Source organism: Myotis daubentonii, chromosome 10 (genome assembly GCF_963259705.1).
Source record: "Myotis daubentonii chromosome 10, mMyoDau2.1, whole genome shotgun sequence".
Lineage (NCBI taxonomy): Eukaryota > Metazoa > Chordata > Mammalia > Chiroptera > Vespertilionidae > Myotis > Myotis daubentonii.
The window spans coordinates 31,002,401-31,023,039 of NC_081849.1; the positions used below are offsets into that span (position 1 = coordinate 31,002,401).

Here is a 20,639-nt window from a genome sequence, read left to right on the forward strand (position 1 = left end):
GCCGGACGCCTCAGCCAGAGGTGTTAGGCCTGGGCAGGGGCGGAGCCTGCAACCGCGGGGAGCTGGGGGTCCCCTGCTCAGGCCTGACACCTCTGCCGGAGGCCTCAGGCCTGGTCAAGGGGCCAATCCGGTGATTGGTGATCGGAGGGTGATGAGGGTCAACTCCTCTGGCCGAGGCATCAGGCCTGGGTGGGGGGCGGAGCTGGGGATTGGGGGGATATGATGGCCCCCTTGCCCAGGCCTGAAGCCTGGGTCAGAGGCATCAGGCTTGGGCGGGGGGTGGAGCAAGCGATCAGAGGGAGATGGGGGTCCCCTGCCCAGGTATGATTCCTGGGCCAGAGGCCCCAGGCCTGGGCGGGGGTCAGAGCCAGTGATCAGGGGGAGATGGGGTCCCCTGTCCAAGCCTGACACCTCTGGCAGAGGCGTCAGGCCTGGGCAAGGGGCCAATCAGGCGATCGGAGGGTGATGGGGGTCAACGCCTGAGGGCTCCCAGTATGTGAGAGGGGGCAGGCTGGGCTGAGGGACACTCCCCCTCCACACACACACACACACACCCAGTGCACGAATTTCGTGCACCGGGCCCCTAGTAATTAATAAGTAATAATACAAGAAAAAACTGTGTGTAGCATACTCACAACTGAAAACCTACTTTTGTCCACACCTGTACATTAAATACCAAAGATTCTATATAGAATATCGAAGACATTCATTTTCCCAGGTACACTACTTTGAATTTTTAAACTTTATAACTATCACAAAAAGAATAAGCACTTAGAAATTATCCTTTAAGTGAGCAAATTCCTAACTATGTATTTTTTATGTCTTATTGATTTCAGAGAGGAAGGGAGAGAGAGAAAGAGTTAGAAACATCAATGATAAGAGAGAATCATTGATCGGCTGCCTCCTGCACACCCCATACTGGGATCGAGCCCGCAACCCAGGCATGTGCCCTTGACCAGAATCAAACCTGGAACCCTTCAGTCTGCAGGCCGATGCTCTATCCACTGAGCCAAACCAGCTAGGGCCAAACTATATGTTTAATTGAATATTCAAAATATAATTTTAAAAAAGCAAGCTCTGGAATCAGACAGATTTCCGCTTAGAGCTAAAATGCATAAGGGTGGTTCTACTGAAGGAAAATACTTCCCAAGTAGTGATTCAATGAAACCTTACATAAAGAAACAGTGCCATCTGAAAGGTCACTGGTTCGATTCCCAGTCAGGGCACATGCCCAGGTTGTGGGTTCAATCCCCGGTTGGGGTACATGCAGGAGGAGGTCTATCAATGTTTCTCTCTCATCACTGTTTCTCTCTCTCTCTCTCTCTCTCTCTCTCTCTCTCTCTCTCTCTCTCCCTTTCCCTCCCTCCCTCTCCTCTCTCTAAAATCAATAAAAACATATTTAAAAAAGAGACAGTGCTAGATATATGCTACACCTTCACTATGTTCTCACTGCAAAATCTTATGACGTAATCTACTTTCTTTCTGCAACTTTCTTACATTTATAGTAAAACCTCATTAAACTGTACTTCATTAATTCAGAATTCTTATAGGAACGGGCAAAAGTTGAATAAGAAAGCAAATGTTATGTAACAAATGAGATTATAGGTAGAATATTTAAAAGGGTGGTTGTTAAAAACTCTGGAGAATTTTCTCTCAATACTATACAACACTCAAAAAACAGGTTTTTTTCATTTCATTAAAACAAAGCACGCAGTCCTTTTACTAGGCCGTGTCTTGTTAGCCACCACCTGTCAAGTGCAAAAGCGAAATGCGAAATGTGTTCCTGCCTCAGCAGCCACTGCTATGTTTATAGGAGAAGGCGGGGGGGGGGGGGGGGGGGGGGAGGGATGCGTCCCAGGGGAGCTTGCTTGCTTTTTCTAGAAAATGAGACTGCCGACTGGACCTGAAAATAACGGATTTGGATACATGGTGATGTTTTTTTTCTCTATATAATATTAATAAAGTCTTTTGTTCAGATTTTGACAATTCTTGGAGATAGAATAATAGATGATTTTTAAAATAAGTATCAGGGAAAAAAAACATTCCAAAATGTTAAACTGAACGTTGCAAATATAGCTTTAGAAGCAGAGCATATTACACACTGATTCTAAATTCACAAAATCATTTCAGAAGATGTTGTTAATGGAATTAATGAAGTGTCTGTATATGCCAAATATCTCATCATTTCCTATGTTTATCTGGGCGGGGAGAATATTTCCCTGTGGCTCTCATGTCTGACACGTCACGTCTGTAATCTGAACAGCCTTCACATGTCCAGGAATGGCAACAAAGGCAGTTTACCAGTCCCGACAGCACTTCTTTCTCCAGCTCACTGAAGGACAAAACCAGTAAAGTACTGTTTCCTCCCCAGAAACTGCTCGTTTCTAGGGATATTAGCTCTTTAAAGTGAGGGTTAATGAGAGGAGCCTCTAGCTCCTTCAGGCAGGGCCTTGCATATAGTAGATGTATCAATTCAGTAAATTCAGAAAGACTATATTACTATTGAATTTCAATGTAAGCTACATGCAGCAAATGACAGACGAAGGGGGTGTGACCTTTCAAAGGAATAAAGGTGAAAAATACATCCCAATTTCAAAAAGAGAGGGAAATCGGGAGGTCTACATTTTAACAGCAACATGCAGCTGGGGCCCTATTCTCTGAAAGCATGCTGCTAGGCCAGCGGGTTGTGTCTTATATGAAGGCTGTCTCGGGAGAAGGGAGGAGGTCCTATCTTTCTTCTCAGACACTGGCTTGCACTAGACTCAGGGAGCAGGGGAAACTCCCTATCAAATCAACCTTCTGGCATCATTGTAATGGGATGTTTTTAGAAAATCATCAAAAGTCAACAGAAGCCAGGGATGCGTTCTCTATGGATGGGCATCCTTTCTCAGCAGCTCAGCTTACACCCCCTGAAGAAACCAACCCTTCCCCAAACTGACCTCAGCGGTGTAAATGTAGATGGTGTTGAAGTTGGCAGCCACCAAAGCCCTCAGCATAAAGAGGAAGCCGATGAGGCCAGCACTAGGGAACAGGAAGCAAGAGAAAGGTTACCAAAGGCAACGTGCAGTGTCTTCCATGGCCCCGGCCAAGTGCGTTACAGATGCCCTCGCCCACCCTCAGATGACCAGCTGCCCGATGAGGGGTCCTAAAGCAGGTGCCCGACTTGAACCTTCAGTCCTGCTCCCTGACCTCTCCACTCCCCGAAGTGTGCCATTCTAGCCTGGCCCTACTCCCCCAAAATGGTGAAGATAGTTTGCAGAATAAGTGGTTTATATTATAACTGAGGCCACTCTGGGGCGGCAAATTAAAAGTTAAATGAATTTTCACACCACAGGTATGTGTTGTTTTATGTTATGTTATATATGACTAAACTATCTTGACTTATAGTCAGGATAATTTGTTAACAATGAGAGGCCCATTTCTCCAGGAAGCTTGGTATAAAGATCCTAAATATGTTGGTGAGTGAAAAGAGACTTGACCCTGACCTCCCAGTGGTTGGCAAACTGTGGCTCACGAGCCACATGCGGCTCTTTGGCCCCTTGAGTGTGGCTCTTCCACAAAATACCATGTGTGGGCGTGCACGTACAGTGCGATTGAATCTTCGTGGCCCATGCGCAGAAGTCGGTATTTTGTGAAAGAGCCACACTGAAAGGGCCAAAGAGCCGCGTGTGGCTCGCGGGCCGCGGTTTGCCGACCACTGGGTTAGAAGATCCCATCTTAAAACCACTGCACAAAACTCGATTACTTTGAAGCAACCAGAGAGAAAATACCTTGAAGTGCAAATGTTGAGGAGAAGGAAGAATAAAGCCGTGCAGCCCATGGTGATAGACAGGCTCAGCCGTCTGCCCAGGAAATTAATGCCCAGGATGTTCAGAGGATTCACTAGAAAGCAAATGACAAAGACCATTTCTGGAACCTTGGGCGGGTGGCATGGCTTCCTCCTCCTCATTTCAGGAAGCAGCAGCGTCACAAATCGTGTGCGTGTTCCAGCCGAGACCCTCACACTGTCATCAGCCTTCGACATACTTTCCCCACGTGGGTCCAAGAATGGTGTGTATCAAGGATTTGTTCATGTCCAGGGTGCTTACCATGTAGGTGTGTTGTAAATTGCCTACTTGCTAGGCCTATATTTTAAAGGTATACTGTTTTTCATCAAATTCAAGGTGTCATTGAAATTTAAGTACCGTTATTACCATTATTTTATGTCTACTAAGACAGAAACAGTACTGCAAATTAAAATCTAACACGCCATTGTAAGATGCATCCCAATTTCAGAGAGGTTAAAATGTGAAGAAAGCCTGGCCGGCGTGGCTTAGTGGTTGAGCGTCAACCTATGAACCAGGAGGTCTCGGTTCGATTCCCAGTCAGGACACATGGCCAGGTTTGGGCTCATCTGCCCTGTGTGTGGTGTGCAAGAGGCAGCCAATCAGTGATTCTCTCTCATCACTGATGTTTCTCTCTCTCCCTGCTCTGAAATAATTAATTAAAAAATAATATTTTTTAAATGTGAAGAAACAAATACATCTTAAAATGGACAGGATTTCGTAACTCAAAGCTCGGCTCTTCCAGACTTCTCCCCGCCCCAAACCACACGGGCAGACGGCTGTCAGCGGGATCCCACGATCCAGAATCATGCTCAGTTCTGCCAGGCAGGAGCCGCGTCTACGGAGGGTCACACTTCTCCCCTCTGGGCTGAGTTGCCTGTCCCCGACCCAAAACAGAGAGAGGCTCCATACGTAGAGACACTTACGGGCAATTTCACCAACGGTGCTGATAATCATGGTCCGGTAGTCGGAGGGGGCAAACATGTGGCAGTAACAGGGACTCTGGCTCTCCTCTGAGACCCCCACGCTCACCACCGCCTCGGACTCGGACCTCGAACCACAGACCAGGTCCCGCTCCAGCAGCTCGGTGCTGGCCAGGATGACCCCGTAGTAGGCGAAAGAGATGCCCAGCCTGGGAGTGAGAAAAGATGGACATGAGAAAAGCGGGTGCCACCAAGAGCTGCAGGGAGATGTGAAAGGGCTTCAGGTGGAAGGCTGGGGGTAAGAGGGGGTGGGGATGGCCGGGGACCCCGGCTCACATATCTGGGGATTGGAGGCCACACAGTGGGAAACAGATTTGCAAGAGCAGCAGGAGCCGGGTTAGGAGGACCCACAGGCGCGGGGAAGGAGTTTGAAGCCTAGATTCGTTTCCTGTGGCTGCTGTAACGAGTTAGCATAACTTTGTGGCTTAAAACAACACAGGTCCAGTATCTCACAGTTCTGGAGGTCAGAAGCGCTACAGGTCTGGCTCACGCTCTGCTCCAAGTCTCAGAGGCGAACGTGCAAGTGTAGGCGGGTCCTAGGCCTTTCTAGGGGGAGAATCCATTTTCCAAGCTCACCCAGACGGTTGGCAGAATTCAGCCCCGTGGGGCGGGAGAACTCATACCTGTTTCCTCGCTGGCTGTGGACCAGTTGTTCTCAGCTTCTACCTGCTTCCCTCACTCCCTGTCTTCAAAGCCAGCCGCATGGGGCCGAGACCTCATGCTTCGAGTCTCTCTGTCCTCTCCTCCTGCCTCTTCTGTTTTCTCTTCTCCAGCTCTCTGCTCAGCTGGAGAAACTTCTCTACTTTTAAGGACGCAAGTGATTCGATGGGGCCCACCTGCCGAATCCGAATCATCTCCCTGTGATAAGGCCAGAGATCTTAATTACATCTTCACAGCCCCTTCACATCAGCACCCGAATTAGAGTTTGATTGCATCAGCAGGAGCTGGGGTCATCGTGGGGTCACTTTAGAATTCTGCCTATCACAAAGGGTCTTTAACAAGCTATGATGAGCCACAGATGGTTTTTGTGTTTGCTTTATATTTTCTCCCCATTCTTTACTAGATGCCTTTGATGAAATATAAAAATAACATACAGAAAAGTTCATCTATCAAAGTCAAGAAAAAAAAAATCAGCCTCCTGGTTTTTCAGAAATGGTTGCAAAAGCCAGCTGAAAAAGACACATGGGGACAATCGGAGGAAACCATGCATGTTCTGGGCATTGGATGATAGTAACCTGGAGATCATCACCCTTGTCAGTGTGGTTATAGGATTGCAGTCATCTAAGAAAATGCCCTCAAGTAGTTGAGCCTTAATGAAATATCTGGGGATGAAATGTCAGAAGCCTGGGGCTTGCTTGAAAACACTTCAGCACAGGAGAATGTAGCTGAGGCTAATAAGGGTGAATATCCACGACCGTCAGATCTGGGTGATGAGCGAATCCAAGTTCATCCTGGTATCCTCTCTACTTACACGTGTGTTTGGAAATTTTCATAATTAAATATTTAAAAAGAAAACAGTCAAAACGTCTCCCTTTGTTATTAAAGTCGCTTTAATTTGGCTGATTTCCAAATATTTACAGTATTTAAAAAAAATTTTAAAGTGTCAAGGGGAGACATATTAACCTATTAATAATGATTATATCAGAAGAAGGCAGATAGACAACCATTTTCCTGAATTCAAATCCTAAAGATTCATTTTGCCTATTTTCTATCTTTATATAAGTGGGATCACAGCATATGCATTATGGGCATCTGGCTTCCTTTGCTCATTATCACCTTTGTGAGATTCAGCTATGTCAAGTGTTGATTCCTGGTTTTCTCATCTTCATTATTGTACAGTATTCCACTTTATGAATCTAACATAATTTACCCATTATGTTGTTGATGGACATGTGGGTTGTTTATAGTTTGGGCCTGTTACAAACAAAATAATGCAATGGACATTCATGTAAATGTCTTTTGGTGAATGTATGTACCCATTTCTGTTGGGTATAAGCCCAGGAGGGGAATTGCTGAGCCATAGGATATGCATATTTTCAACTGTGATAGATTTTTCCAAACAGTTTTCCAAAGTGGTTGTGCTAACTTGAACTCTAATCAGCAGTGAATTCAATGGTTCCTGTTACCTTACATCCACCCAACACTTGGTACAGTCAGTCGTTAATTTTGGCATGTAGGTGGATTTGTAGTGGTGAACCAGACTTTAAAGGGTTAGAAAGTGAGGTCCTATGTTGAGATGAAAAAATAAAAAAACTGTGGACAATTAGGATTCTTTTCTTTCTCTCTTTCTTTTAAATTATTTTACTTACTTCTTTGGTTGGTGGTATTAGTAAAAAGATGAGATTGCTGGGGTCTTTCTTGTGTTTTTCTCCCCAGTAGCATTCAGTGTGGATTTACTTTAGTAGGCTTTCTATAAAACTCATTTTGATATAATTACCTTTTTAAAATCCTCAACCTATGATAGGTTTTTTAATTGATTTTTTTTTTTAGAGAGAGAGAGAGAGAGAGAGAGAGAGAGGAAGGGGAAAAGAGAGAGAGAGAGAAACATCGGTTGGTTTGTCTTCTATATGTGCCCTGACCAGGAATCAAACCCGCAACCTTTTGGTGCACAAGAAGATACTGCAACCAATGAGCCACCAGCCAGGGCTGAAGTAACTACATTCCTACCATATGACCCAGATCTGTAACGTGGTCCGCAAATATTTAGCATCCAACAGGTCTGCAAACCTTCCTCTTTTATCCTAGGGTAGTGAAAAGAGGGAAACAGAATAGATTCAGTGGGTTAAGGACAAGCAAAGATGCCGCAAATATTTTAGATATTAAATATGAACAAAATATAAAACAAGGACAACATGGGATGTGGGGAGGTGAAGTAACCACTGAATTCCTATGAGCACAGCCCACCCAAACCCATAATCATTTTTAACACATGCATCCCAGCCAATCAGACTTTGCACACTGTTTTCATTGGCAGGTACCCGAACTCGTGGAATTTATGATTCTAACACTTTCACTCGTCCTCTTCTCACCGGTGCTGGCGAGGGGTGTGGTAGAAAATAGGAGGATACATGAAAACACCCGTAAAACTGATGGGATATTCTTTATTATTAACATTAAAATGAAAAACCTAACATTTACGTGTGTGGGGCTTTTATAAGAAAAAAAGTCATAAATTTTAAAAGAGGGTAGAACACCCGATTTCTTTTTGTGTCTTTAGGGTAATTAGCAAAAGTTCTTATCCACAGTCAATACCTATTAAATACTTTTGCATAAAAATAAATGAGGATGAGTATTATTGACAGTCATGGATTTTATGTAAAGTTAGGAAAGCTTTGGGGGTTCTCAGCTAAAACCAATTACTCTTCTCTCACAAATAGACCTGGGATCACAGGACTCTTGAGAGAGACCAGGAGTGTGGTCTGGGCATCCAGGATTTTGTTCTCTCTCTTTCTTTCTCTCTCTCTCTCTCTTTCTCTCTCTCTCTCTCTCTCTCTCTCTCTCTCTCTCTCTCTCTCTCTCTCTCTCTCTCTCTCGTTTTGTTTTGTTTATCTTCACCCAAGGATATTTTTCCATTGATTTTTAGGGAGAGTGGAAAGGAAAGGGAGAGACAGAAACATAGATGTGAGAGAGACACATCAATTGTTTGCCTCCTGCACGTACCCCGACCAGGGCCAGGGAACCTGCAACCAAGGTACATGCCTTTTATCGGAATCGAACCCAGGACCCTTCAGTCTGTGGGCTGACACTCTATCCACTAAGCCAAACCAGCTAGGTGTCTCTCTCTCTCTCTCTCTCTCTCTCTCTCTCTCTCTCTCTCTCTCTGATCTCAGAGAGAAGAAGGGAGAGGGAAAGAGAGATAGAAACATGAACGATGAGAGAGGATTATCAATCGGCCACCCGCCCCCCCACTCCACACACACACACATCCCCACCAGGAATCGAACTGTGACCTCCCGGTTCCTAGGTCGACGCTCAACCACTGGGCCACACCTGCCCACAGAAAGAGCTTGAAGGAATTCAGAGGTCTTTTGCTCCAGGGACCTGGAGGTTATTGTGGGTGGAGTGAAGCAACTGACACTTCACCTCCATCAGCTTTACATATTGGAGCTCTGGCTACTCATCACTGAAAACCTCTGATCTAGTCCTATCTTCCCTTTGTCCAACACAGATTATGTAGCCCAGAGAGGTTAAGTGACTTGCCCAAGATCACACAGCTGTGTGAAGGCAGAGCCAGCCCGGAATCCAGGTCTCCAGAGCAGCAGTCGCGAGCACTGGCCATCTAACTGTCTGCTATTCCCCTTGGTTTAGATACGACTTTGGTCCTCTACCTCCTCAAGTTTGCTGGAGATTCAAAAAGCTAGTCTTATAGTATCCCAATGAGTCACACGTTTCATCCTAATAAAGTTATTGGGTGAGGAACTCTTGGCTACAATCCAAAAGGGTGGACTCCTCCAGCGCATCCATGGTGTGGCCCTTCCTCAAACAGACCCAGGGCCTTTCATCTCAGTGTCTGAGTGACGCTGCCGGGGCTCCACGGCCCACGGCATCTTGCCCAGCCTCCTCCACGTGGCTTCTGACAGCAGCTGCGTGACCAAACCCACCTCACATCCCTGCCTCTGGTCTCGGCTCACGCCACTCCTCCTGCCTGTGGTGGCCTCTTCCCTCTTTTCATCGCTCAGTTTATGCCCCACCGATGCCTGAAGGTGGCTTGCCGTGCCTCACGGTCTCCTCTCTGCCCGGATCCTGCACGCACCCAGTCACCTGCACAGCTCACCTGGTTCTAAGTGTCTGGCTCTGTTGTTATCGATTCTTTCCCATGTAAGTCTCCTCTCTCTAACCAGATTGTAAAAGGCGGGCTCTACTGCTTGTACCTCTGCAGCCACAGAGCCTTGCACCACAGATGAGTGAGGACAAGATCATTGATGGGCGTGATGGATGGGCTACGTATGAGCTGGAGGCACAGAAGGAGTGCGGAAGGAAGGAATGGGGAGGAGAAAGGAGGATGTAAGGGGGTGGAGGATGGAGAGTACTGAGAATAGGGAGGGGGTGGAGGATGGAGAGTACTGAGAACATGGAGAGGGTGGAGGATGGAGAGTACTGAGAATATGGAGAGGGTGGAGGATGGAGAGTACTGAGAATAGGGAGGGGGTGGAGGATGGAGAGTACTGAGAATAGGGAGGGGGTGGAGGATGGAGAGTACTGAGAATATGGAGGGGGTGGAGGATGGAGAGTACTGAGAATAGGGAGGGGGTGGAAGATGGAGAGTACTGAGAATAGGGAGGGGGTGGAGGATGGAGAGTACTGAGAATATGGAGGGGGTGGAGGATGGAGAGTACTGAGAATATGGAGGGGGTGGAGGATGGAGAGTACTGAGAATATGGAGGGGGTGGAGGATGGAGAGTACTGAGAATATGGAGGGGGTGGAGGATGGAGAGTACTGAGAATATGGAGGGGGTGGAGGATGGAGAGTACTGAGAATAGGGAGGGGGTGGAGGATGGAGAGTACTGAGAATAGGGAGGGGGTGGAGGATGGAGAGTACTGAGAATATGGAGGGGGTGGAGGATGGAGAGTACTGAGAATATGGAGGGGGTGGAGGATGGAGAGTACTGAGAATATGGAGGGGGTGGAGGGTGGAGAGTACTGAGAATATGGAGGGGGTGGAGGATGGAGAGTACTGAGAATATGGAGGGGGTGGAGGATGGAGAGTACTGAGAACATGGAGGGGGTGGAGGATGGAGAGTACTGAGAATATGGAGGGGGTGGAGGAGGACGGTGGTTGTTATGGGACTCGTGTCCCCCAAAGTCCATGTTGAAGTTCTAACCCCTAGAATGTGCCTGTATTTGGAGATAAGGCTTTTTTTTAATTGATTTTCTTTTTAGAGAGAGGAAGGGAGAGGGGGAGAGAGAAACATCGATGGGAGCACAAAATATCGATCGGCTGTAGGCGCATGGGAGGACACCCAGCCAACTGAGCCACACCAGCCAGGGCTAGAGATAAGGCCTTAAAAGAAGTAATTAAGTTAAAAGGAAGTCATTCGGGTGGACCATAATCCAATATGACTGATGTCCTTATAAAAAGAGATCAGGACACAGACACACAGAGAGAAGACGATGTAAGGATACCAGGAGAAGACAGCCATCCACAAGCTGAGGAAAGGGGTCTCAGAAGAATATATATATATAGTCAATGAGAGCACATGTGTGGGTTTTCTCTGTTAGGGACAGGAAAGACATGTGTTTTATTTATTTATATCCCAAGAGCTAGCATAATGTTTGTCACATAATAGGCTTTTATAAATATTTGTAGAATAAGCGAATAAAAGCAGGTCAGCCATATCTTCTCCACATCCCTAGTACACTAAGTCTTGTTTCAATCCAACCCATCCCCATTCCTAAGGGGGGTATTATCTCTCTGCCTGAGTAGCACAGAGATAGTAGATTAATACCTACTAATACCTACTCTTCAAACAGTACCTCAGGATTTTTTTTCTTTTTTATTAATTAACTAAAGGCCCGGCCTGTGCCCTCTTGCAGTCTGGGACACCTTGGGGGATGTCCGCCTGCCAGCTTAGGCCCACTCCCCCCCAGGGATCGGGCCTAAGCCGCAGTCAGACATTCCTCTCGCAGTCTGGGGCTCTCACAGTCCAGGACCCCTCGCTCCTTACCACCGCCTGCAGTGGAGGAGGAAGAGGCTCCCGCCACCGCCACTGCGCTCACCAGCTGTGAACCCGGCTTCTGGCTGAGCAGCACTCTCTCTGTGGGAGCACACTGACCACGAGGGGGCAGCTCCTGCATTGAGCGTCTGCCCCCTGGTGGTCAGTGCGCATCATAGCAACTGGTTGTTCTGCTGTTTGGTTGATTTAGATATTAGGGCTTTATTATATAGGATTTAAGGAAACATCCTTTTGAAGTACACGCAGAACATTAATAAAAAGTCACTAGGTAGCCCAGCTGGTGTGGCTCAGGGGTTGAGCATCAACCTATGAACCAGGAGGTAATAGTTCGATTCCCGGTCAGGGCACATATCCAGGTTGTGGGCTCGATCCCCAGTGTGGGGTGCAGGGACAACCTAACAAAGATTCTCTCTCAGCATTGATGTTTCTATCTCCCTCTCCTTTCCTCTCTGAAATCAATTATATATATAAAAACATTATATAGAGAAAAAAAGGAAAGTCTCAATAAATCCCAAATAATTGATAATATCCTCTGAACAAAAAAGCAATTACACTAGAAACAAAGGATTAAAAAAGATTATTAACAGATAACTCATTGGTTAAAGAGAACTCATAATAGTTACAAAGTAAAAATAAAATTACTCTGTAACAAAACTTGCTAAATGTAGCTAAATAGTTGATTAAAATTAAAAATGACTGAAAATAAATAAGCAAAGTACTGAGCTCAAGAATCTAAAAGTTAGGAGAACATAAAAAGCCGAGGAAGAAAGCAAAATCAAGAGGAGAAACTAATGAGTCCACCAAAAAATCAATAAAGAGAGCACAACCAAAAGCAATCTTGCTGTTTGAAGTTTAATAAAACAGACAAACCTCTACTGAGACAGACCAAGAAAAAAGAGAAAGGCACAAACAAACAATATTAAAAAATGAAAAAATCTCACATAGATTTTTTTTTTTTTTGGAAACTCACAAGAGAACCCTAGGAACAATTTCTATGAATAAATTTGAAAACCTAGTTGAAGCGAACAACTTTCTACAATATATGCATTACCCAAATCGACTCAATTTAAAGTATTAAACATAAGTAGACTCTAATCCTTATGCAAATTTAAATTAGATTTTAAAACTTCTCCTTCCACCACCCCCTAACTTCCCCCCACCACTCACTTCAAAATAAATATTAGGTGTAAATGCCTTGTAGGCAAGTTTTAGCAAACATTCAATGAGGTTCATTCCTGTCTTGTAGATACTACAAGAGGTGGCGGGACAGCTGTGGAAGGCGGGAGAGGTGAGGAAGGAGACGGGTGACCTCCTCCAGAAGCCTGGGCCTGAGCCGCCTGCAGGGGGTGAAGCGGGGGTCTGGGCTGGTGAGTGGAATGAATGCAGATTTCCCTGAGAGCCCTGAACCAGTAGAATTTAAACACCACATTTTGGTGTGTTTTTTAAAATCATTTAATGAAGTTTATAACTTTGATATCAAAATAAGATGAGGCCAGTACAAGAAAATTAAATATTTAATCAGTCTCTCATCTATAAACAATGATGCAATCCTGTGACTGCCTCGGCAAGGTAGGTGTTATTATACCCATGGTCGCTGTTCCCTCCTGGGGCAGGACTGGAGAGCTACGGCCCCCTTCCCGCCGGCCTTACACGACTAAGGGGATTTCCAGGTGGTCCCCACGCGGGGAGAAGACCCCCCTCTGGGCACTCACCAGGATGGGCTCCCCCAGCTGCCCCTCAGGCATGGCCGAGCGGTTCATCCTGGCGATGTGCTGCAGCGTAGCCAGGGCCGCCTGCGTGTTCCCGGTGGAGACATTGAACCGAGCGGATTCAGGGATGAACTGGGCACAGATGACAAAGAACAGGAGAGCGGCAGCTGCTATGAGCCCAGGGACACGACTGTCACCTCCATGTACTAACTACACCGCCACCGCCCCAGTTTCCAGTGACGGGGAGGGTGTGGCCAGCGCAAAGGCACACAACACACAGACACACTCTTGCATCCCAGGTTGACTTGGAACAAACAAGGTTGCATTCTCCTTACCATGGTGTCATCTTAGACAACAGCGGGCTGACACCAAACTTCATAGCAACTTGGCTCAGCAGACTTGTTAATACAATGAAATTCTTGTCTAGTTGGTAAGTACCCCCAGTGCCCCGTCACTGCTCTGCCACCCGAGTCCTCTGCAGGGATCCCAAGACCTCCCCACCATACAACAGATCGCTGCAGACGGCGCCTCCAGCACCCACAGGGGCCTCTTGAATGTCGAGGCCCCTACCCCGCTGATGGGTGAGGACTTTGAGCACCACACTCGGCAACAGCACAGGTCTCCACTGAGGCTGGGGCCTGGAGAATCAGCGAGGCCTGCTCCCTGCCCCACGTGCCTCACACCCAGTCCAGGCTGCTGGTGCCTCCTCAGGAAAACATCGCCCCAGGCAGCACCTCGCTCCCCATCCCGCAGCCAATGGGCAGCGCGGGTCCTCCTCATCGCCCACCCCCACCGGGAGTGTCCTGACACTTTCTAACTGCCTTTCTGCCCTCTGCTGCCCGGGCTCCACCCAGCCCTGAGCCAGCTTCCCAGCACAGAAGCCCTCGCACACCCCCAGTGCCCCTGGCCTGCGAGGCCCTTCCTAAGCTGGACAGGCCTGTCTCCCCAGCCTCCCCCAGCACCCCTCACCCCAGCCACCCAGCCTACCTGCTCTCCCCCAGACACATTCTGTGCGTTCACACCTTCAGACAGGCCTTGCACATTAGCCCTTTCCACCAAGCTTACTGAGATGGATGCTTAAATAAAGGAAGGAGGTGGGCAGGGGACCAGAAGGCCACTGGACCTCTGGAGGGAGGGAGGGAGGGAGGGAGGGAGGGAGGGAGGGAGGGAGGGAGCCCAGTGAGCTTCCTCACCTTGAAGGCCAAGATGAGGATGATGCCAGGAATGGAGGCGATGCGGATGAGCCAGCGCCACCCGATGGTGGGGATGACCACAGAGGCCAGGCCGATGATGAGCAGGGAGCCAGTGAGCCAGAAAACCTGGGGCAAGAATGGAAGATGAAGTCCCTGCTCTCAAACCTGCTCCAGACTTCCTCTCTCAGGAGCGGCCCCGCCCAGCATTTTACCGATGGAAGAGGGCGAGATGGAGAGAGGGTCTTTGACTGAGGAGCCCACATTCCGGCTCCACTCAGGGCCTGGCTGACTGGGGGCAGGGACTTGACTGCTCCCGGCTTTGTTTGATAGCCTGAGGGGGGGCTCATAGGCAGAGGGCCAATAATGTCACCAAAGTTTTAAAGATCTGGGACCCCACACACTGGCTTTTATTTTTTCAAGTAAATAATTCACTGGCTCAGAACTCAGGGTACAAAGGGGAACACTCTAGAAAGGTTTTCTTCTCCTCCTTCCCTGCCACCAATTTCTCTCCTCGGAAAGGACCTGTGTTCGGTTTGTTGCATATTCCTAAAGCTGTTCTCAATATACACAAGCTAATAAGAGTGTAGTGTTGTGCTCTTCTCTTTTTTCACAGATGGTCACGTGATATAACTAATGCTTACACTTTGCCTGTCACACTAAATATATAACTTGGAGATCATTTTATATCAATGAGTAACATGGCCGCCAATTACGACCAGGCCCATTGGTCGGGAATTAGGATAATTCTGAATGTTCAGCCTGAACATTATTTCCGCTCTGGAAGATGGAGAATAAATGATAATTCCATTCCACCTCACAGAGATGGAAAGAGGATAATATCATAAAAGATTCCTTGAGGGACTACTTAGGGGTGATTATTTTATCACCAAGGAATTCTACTACAAACATGCAAAGATTATTTTTGAAAGTGACAAGGGTACAAAAAATAATAGTAATGGGATGGAGACTTGCGTGATCAGTTAGGGACAGCCTTTCTGAAGAGACAATGGGTATGAAGGGCTGTAACAAACCATTGCCGTGAGCCAGGGGACAGGTGATGTGGCATTGAAAAGGATTTTAACAATGAGGTGGCAAAAAAAATGTGTAACTCATGGATATGACACACATTTTGGAAGTCAAGGGGACAAGACTGATGGACACTGCGGTTGAGGGCCCATTATAGGGGACGAACCAGTAGGGCTTGGTAATTCATTGAATGGAAGTGAGGGGAAGGGAGGGGCCAGGGATGGTTCTTGAGTTTGTGGCTCAGATGACTGAAGAGATAGGATTTGCTATTAACTGAAAATAAATAAGAGTCTTCAGAGGAAGAAGAAGAGATTAGTTCTATGACTGTTGTATTTGAGGAACAGGTAGGATATTCAAGTTGCTATCAGGCAACTGGTCACCTGGGTCAGAAATTCAAGGAGGTGCTCCTGGTGGTAGATAAAGATTTTGGGGAGTCATATGCACATAGATAGCTAAAATCATTGGCGTAAATTAGATGACCCAAGGAGACTTGGAAAATAAGACAAACAAGGAGAATACATAACCAGGAAGCATGCTAAGGACTGAGTGGCAGGTGCAAGAAGCAACCAATGAAATAATGTTAAATGTAAAACCCAACCCCTGAGTATTAAAAATGTGTGTGTCCACCTCAACAAAGATCAGAGGAAGAAATCTGGGGGGGGGGGGGGGATGAATTATTTATTGTTTGTTAGGTTTCTAATTTGTTGTTGTTGTTCTTACCTAAATTTAGTATCAGAAAAATTCAAAGTAATTTAAAAGCAGTATCCTACTACTTCATTGCTGTCTTCTTCCCGGGACCTCTGACGGGTCTGCGCTTTTGGACAAGGATGGCATCCAAGGCGGGACCAGGGCACCTAGGCGGCCGTGGCCTCTCATCAGTGGCTGGCAGGGCCGGAGGGGCTGGAGAGCATTCCAGTCCTCTCCCGGGACAAATGGCTCGTCAGAGAGGTTGCAGCATGGCCTGGTCCCACAGGCAGGGGTCAGTGACAGGCTTGCAGACACCAGAATCCTGGGGAGGGAGGTGAGATGCCCTAAAAGGGGTGGTGGCTATGTCTGTCCTTAGAGAAAGTTCATTCCAGATGCGTTCCTGGGCTCCTGTCACTCCTGTGAGATCAGCCGTTGCAGTGTTTCCGGCTGGGGAGAAAGGGGGTGCTATGCTCTAAATGCAGGTGACAGAGTCCTGGCTCAGGAAACCTCGGAACGGGGCCTCTGCGCCCCGCATTCCAAGCCACAGAGAGAGGACCTCCTCTAAGAGCAGTCAACCAGCCAGAAGGACACCTGGAACCCGTGTTCTCTAGGTGCAGGAGGCTGGAGAGAGTCCCCGTTTACCTTACCTGGGACAAGGGGAGCATGTAGCCTCGGTATTTCGTGGGCAAAAATTCCGTCTTTATGATCAGCCTACGCAGGAAGGGGAGAAAACATAATTTTGTTTTTATAAAACCAAATAACTCATTTGAACAGTTACAATTTTTCTCGTCGCCGAGATAAAGACTGAGGCAACATGGACATCCATCCTTGGGAAATGGTAAGCGTGTGTCTACTGTTCTCAAGGGGCGTGTCTTTGGGCTCCTGACCCCGGGGACGCTCCTAAACCCTGTAACGTCCTGGGTGACAGTGATGCCGGGCAGCACCCGGGAGGCCAAACGGAGGCCTCACCCGGATCCAGGTCCTTGTCACCGACAAGAAGGAATTCCAGAGCGTGACAAAGCGCAGTGCATTTACTAGAGTGAGAGTACTCGCTTGAGAAGTGGGAGTGGTGACCTTGGAGAGTGAGACACCCCGGGGGCGTCTGGGTGGGAGGTTTTTATTAAACGTGGGCGAGGTGGGGTGACTCTGCTTCTGACGCCGGTGGGGTGACTGTCTCCCTGCTCATCCTTGTCTCTCCTCCCCGGATAGCGATTTCCTTTTGGTTCTCCCAACCAGGACACTGGGGAGGGGAGGGGGGAGGGGGAACAAGTGGTCAGTGAAGGTCATGTCGGTGATGTTCCAGCCAAAAGGGAGAAGGGGAGGGAGAGCCTCGGGCCTTTGTTCCCTGTTCCACTCTCCTGCCTCAGCAGGGCCGTCGCTTGTTCTGCTGAGGCATCTCAGGCTCCGCGAGGAGGCTGGCCACTGGAAAGACTCAGCCACGATTAGAGAGTTGGAATGCTCGGTGCTGCCCCCCAAGTGGGTCCATCCTCAGGCACGCCGACACAGTGCTGCCTCCATAAAAATCTCTGCAGTGCGGCGTTCAGAGATTGTCAGGTTGCTGAGCACAGCCGTGTGCGGGAGGGTGGCGCACCCAGCTCCACCTCCAGGACCCTGCCCTGGGTATGTCTTCATCTGGCTGTTCATTTGCATCCTATGAAATAGCCTTTGTAGTAAATAATCCCCTTGCGATAGTAAGTAAACTGCTTTCCTGGGTTCTGCCAGCCACTCGAGCAAATTCTCAAACCTGAGAAGGGGTTTGCGGGAACTTCCAGTCCACAGCCAAGTCAGCCGGCGGCTGTGGGTACGCTGAGGACCTGCTATTTGCACGTGGTGTGCGAAGTGGGGGGTCTTGTGGAACTGGGCCTTTAATCTGTGGGAACCGCACGAACTCTGGTTAGCGTCAGAATGAATTGTAGGGCATCCAGCTGGCGCCAGAGACTTGCTGGTGTGGGAAAATCCACACAGCTGGGGTCAGAAGTGAAGTATTGTCAGAATAAGTGAGTGCAAGCATTGAAGGAAAACAGAAGAGTTTCCTAGACGATCATACATCAAAATATAATTGTTACAGCTGTGAAAAATAATACAAACGAAGCCACTTCCAAATAGAGTTGGAGTCCTGGCTTCTGCTGCTCAGTGGTTAGAGCACTGGCCCGTGCACCCAAGGACTGAGAGTTCAATTCCCTGTCAAGAGCACACACCTGATTGTTGGTTGGGGCACATGCGGGAGTCAACCAATCGATGTGTCTCTCTCACATCGATATTTCTCTCTCTCTCTCTCTCCCTCCCTCCCTCCCTCCTTTCTTCCCACTCTCTCTAAAAATCAATGGGAAAAAATATCATCTCTGATAACAAACAAAAAAACAAACAAAATGGAGTTGGTGCTGACATCCCAGACAACCACCTTGCATGTCTTACTTCTCAAACCTCTGGAATGTTAAAAATGGGCAAAATGACCTTTGGACTGTGCCTGAAGCAGCACTGTGTTCCAAACAACTGCTTGCAAAGATAACAGGAAAGCAGGACATCAAAGTCATTCTTCAGAATTCATCACCGTGTCAACTTGTCTGCACCTGTAGAAATGCCTTCCGTAGCCTATCTGCAGCCATAGAAATGCCTTGCTTCTAGTCACGTAATAAGTCCCCTTCCCCTTCAGCTCCCGATCGGAACCCTGGGTTTTTGCTGGGATCGGTGCTTGCTGAATTCCTATTTTCTTGGCTCAAATGAGCACGTGTTGCCTGTCACTGTGGCTTTTTATTTTTAGATTAATACCACTAAGATCCACATAAGAAAACAAGAAGTTAAACATAAAGACTGCTCTCCTCTTTACATTTTTATTCCTGATGCTATATGAACACTTTAATGCTCAACATTATTGGAAGTCAAAGTTATTGAATTTTCAGTTACCTCTTACTATTTAAGAGGTATTAGTCAATCTCTTTTGCTGAGTGAAATGTTGGGAATATGTCTTCCCACGTCTGATTTGCTTTTCTAAAACATACTTTGGAAACTAAAATACAACCAAGAGCAGGTAGTTCCCTGGACTAATAATGACAGTGAAAGCGCAGCTTCTAATTAAGTATGTCTTAATTCTGTGAAGAGAAGAATATATGAACTCGTGTCCCACCAGCTTTCTACTTGTTCTTCTCTATTGCAGTGATTAGCAAGGGCTTAGCTTTTAATGTGCGCGTTTATTGGGCGTCCTCTGAGGGAGGCTTTAAAATCCTACTAACTTTACTCCTCCAGGCTCTGAAGCACGAGTGGTGTTTAACTCATGCCCCGGGGAAGAGCAACTCCTTCCCTAACACATTAAGGTAACAATTAGGTGCTTTGTCTCCTAATACATTCTAAGGGCACTTGTTCCCAGGCACCCAGGAGAGAATAGCCTGAGAGGCCCTGTTAATTTAAGGGAGGCTCCCAAATTGCTGAAAATTTAGCATCACCCCTTTCACACACACACACACACACACACACACACACACACACACACGATACTGCACACTCATCCAAGGGTATCTTTCAGTACCGCACGCCCAGCTCTGCAAATTCATTTGACAAAGTCTTAAGTTATAGGGCAATGGCACTTTTAAATGGTCATTCCTGAATGTCCCAGGTGCTTATGGCCAAGCTAAACTCTTCCAACAAATTCAAGAAATGCATAGGTTGTGTTTGGGTGGACATTTTTGTTTCTGACCTCATATGCCACTCTTTGTTGAGCATTTAGTCTTAACTAAATAGTATTTATCTAAAAAATGAGCAACCTTAGGAACAAAAAAGTTAACACACGCTTAGTCCAGCAGTCTGCTAGCCTGACCATCAAACATCGTTTTGACGAGCCAATAGCAACTAATAAAATAAGAGGCCATCACTTAAAACGTTCAAAAATAATTAGCACAAGTGAAGTCGATAAATTTTGCAACTTATTGATGGTATTACTCTATTAAGCACAGTGTCTGTGTCAGTGTGGACGGATATATATATATATATATATCTCCATATCCATCCCTAGGGGTCCTCTAGGTGAAGTCTTTACCCTTGTGAATGGCCAGACACGCCACAGCCCACCATCGTCCGCAGGAAGACGAACCAGATGTACGAGGGAGAGAAAGAGGTCAGCAAGGAGAAGTAGGCTCCCCACAGGAACGAGATGAGCAAAACCTGAAGCAACGAAAAGAAAGTCATTAATGGGGCCTGCCTCCATAGAAGATAGGGGGACCCTCACTTGTGAAGGTAATTTTTAATTTCCATCCAGATGTTTGCTCCTCTGAGGGGCTGGCCTACAGCGAGCTCACTGATTTCCCCCAATCATCAAATACCAACCGTGACATTCTATTGTCCCAAAGCCCAGACATTCCGTGAACGTAAGAAGCTCCAACCCTGCAGAGAATTTTTATGAGTTTATTTGAGGCAAATTGATGACAGCTGCTGGGGAGCAAGATCTCAAATGCTCTGGGGAATGACAGCGGTGCGGTTCCTTTCATACATTTGGAAATAAGGCGGGAAACCTAAGGAAGATTCTATGGAGGTCGGAGAAAGCAAGGCGGG

General features: G+C 47.2%; 1 protein-coding gene across 2 annotated transcripts in view; it reads right to left on the bottom strand.

Moving 5' to 3' along the window:
- The window catches only part of SVOPL (SVOP like), a 55,533-nt gene that overhangs the window by 26,683 nt on the left and 8,211 nt on the right, over positions 1-20,639 (bottom strand). For both annotated transcript variants that reach the window (XM_059711906.1, XM_059711907.1), the window contains exons 5-12: positions 20,128-20,252; positions 16,745-16,808; positions 14,385-14,510; positions 13,195-13,323; positions 7,475-7,548; positions 4,751-4,956; positions 3,771-3,882; positions 2,940-3,021 (exon numbers count right to left, since the gene is read on the bottom strand). In XM_059711906.1, the coding sequence (XP_059567889.1) occupies positions 2,940-3,021; positions 3,771-3,882; positions 4,751-4,956; positions 7,475-7,548; positions 13,195-13,323; positions 14,385-14,510; positions 16,745-16,808; positions 20,128-20,252 (918 nt within the window). The remainder of the gene's footprint in view (positions 1-2,939; positions 3,022-3,770; positions 3,883-4,750; positions 4,957-7,474; positions 7,549-13,194; positions 13,324-14,384; positions 14,511-16,744; positions 16,809-20,127; positions 20,253-20,639) is intronic.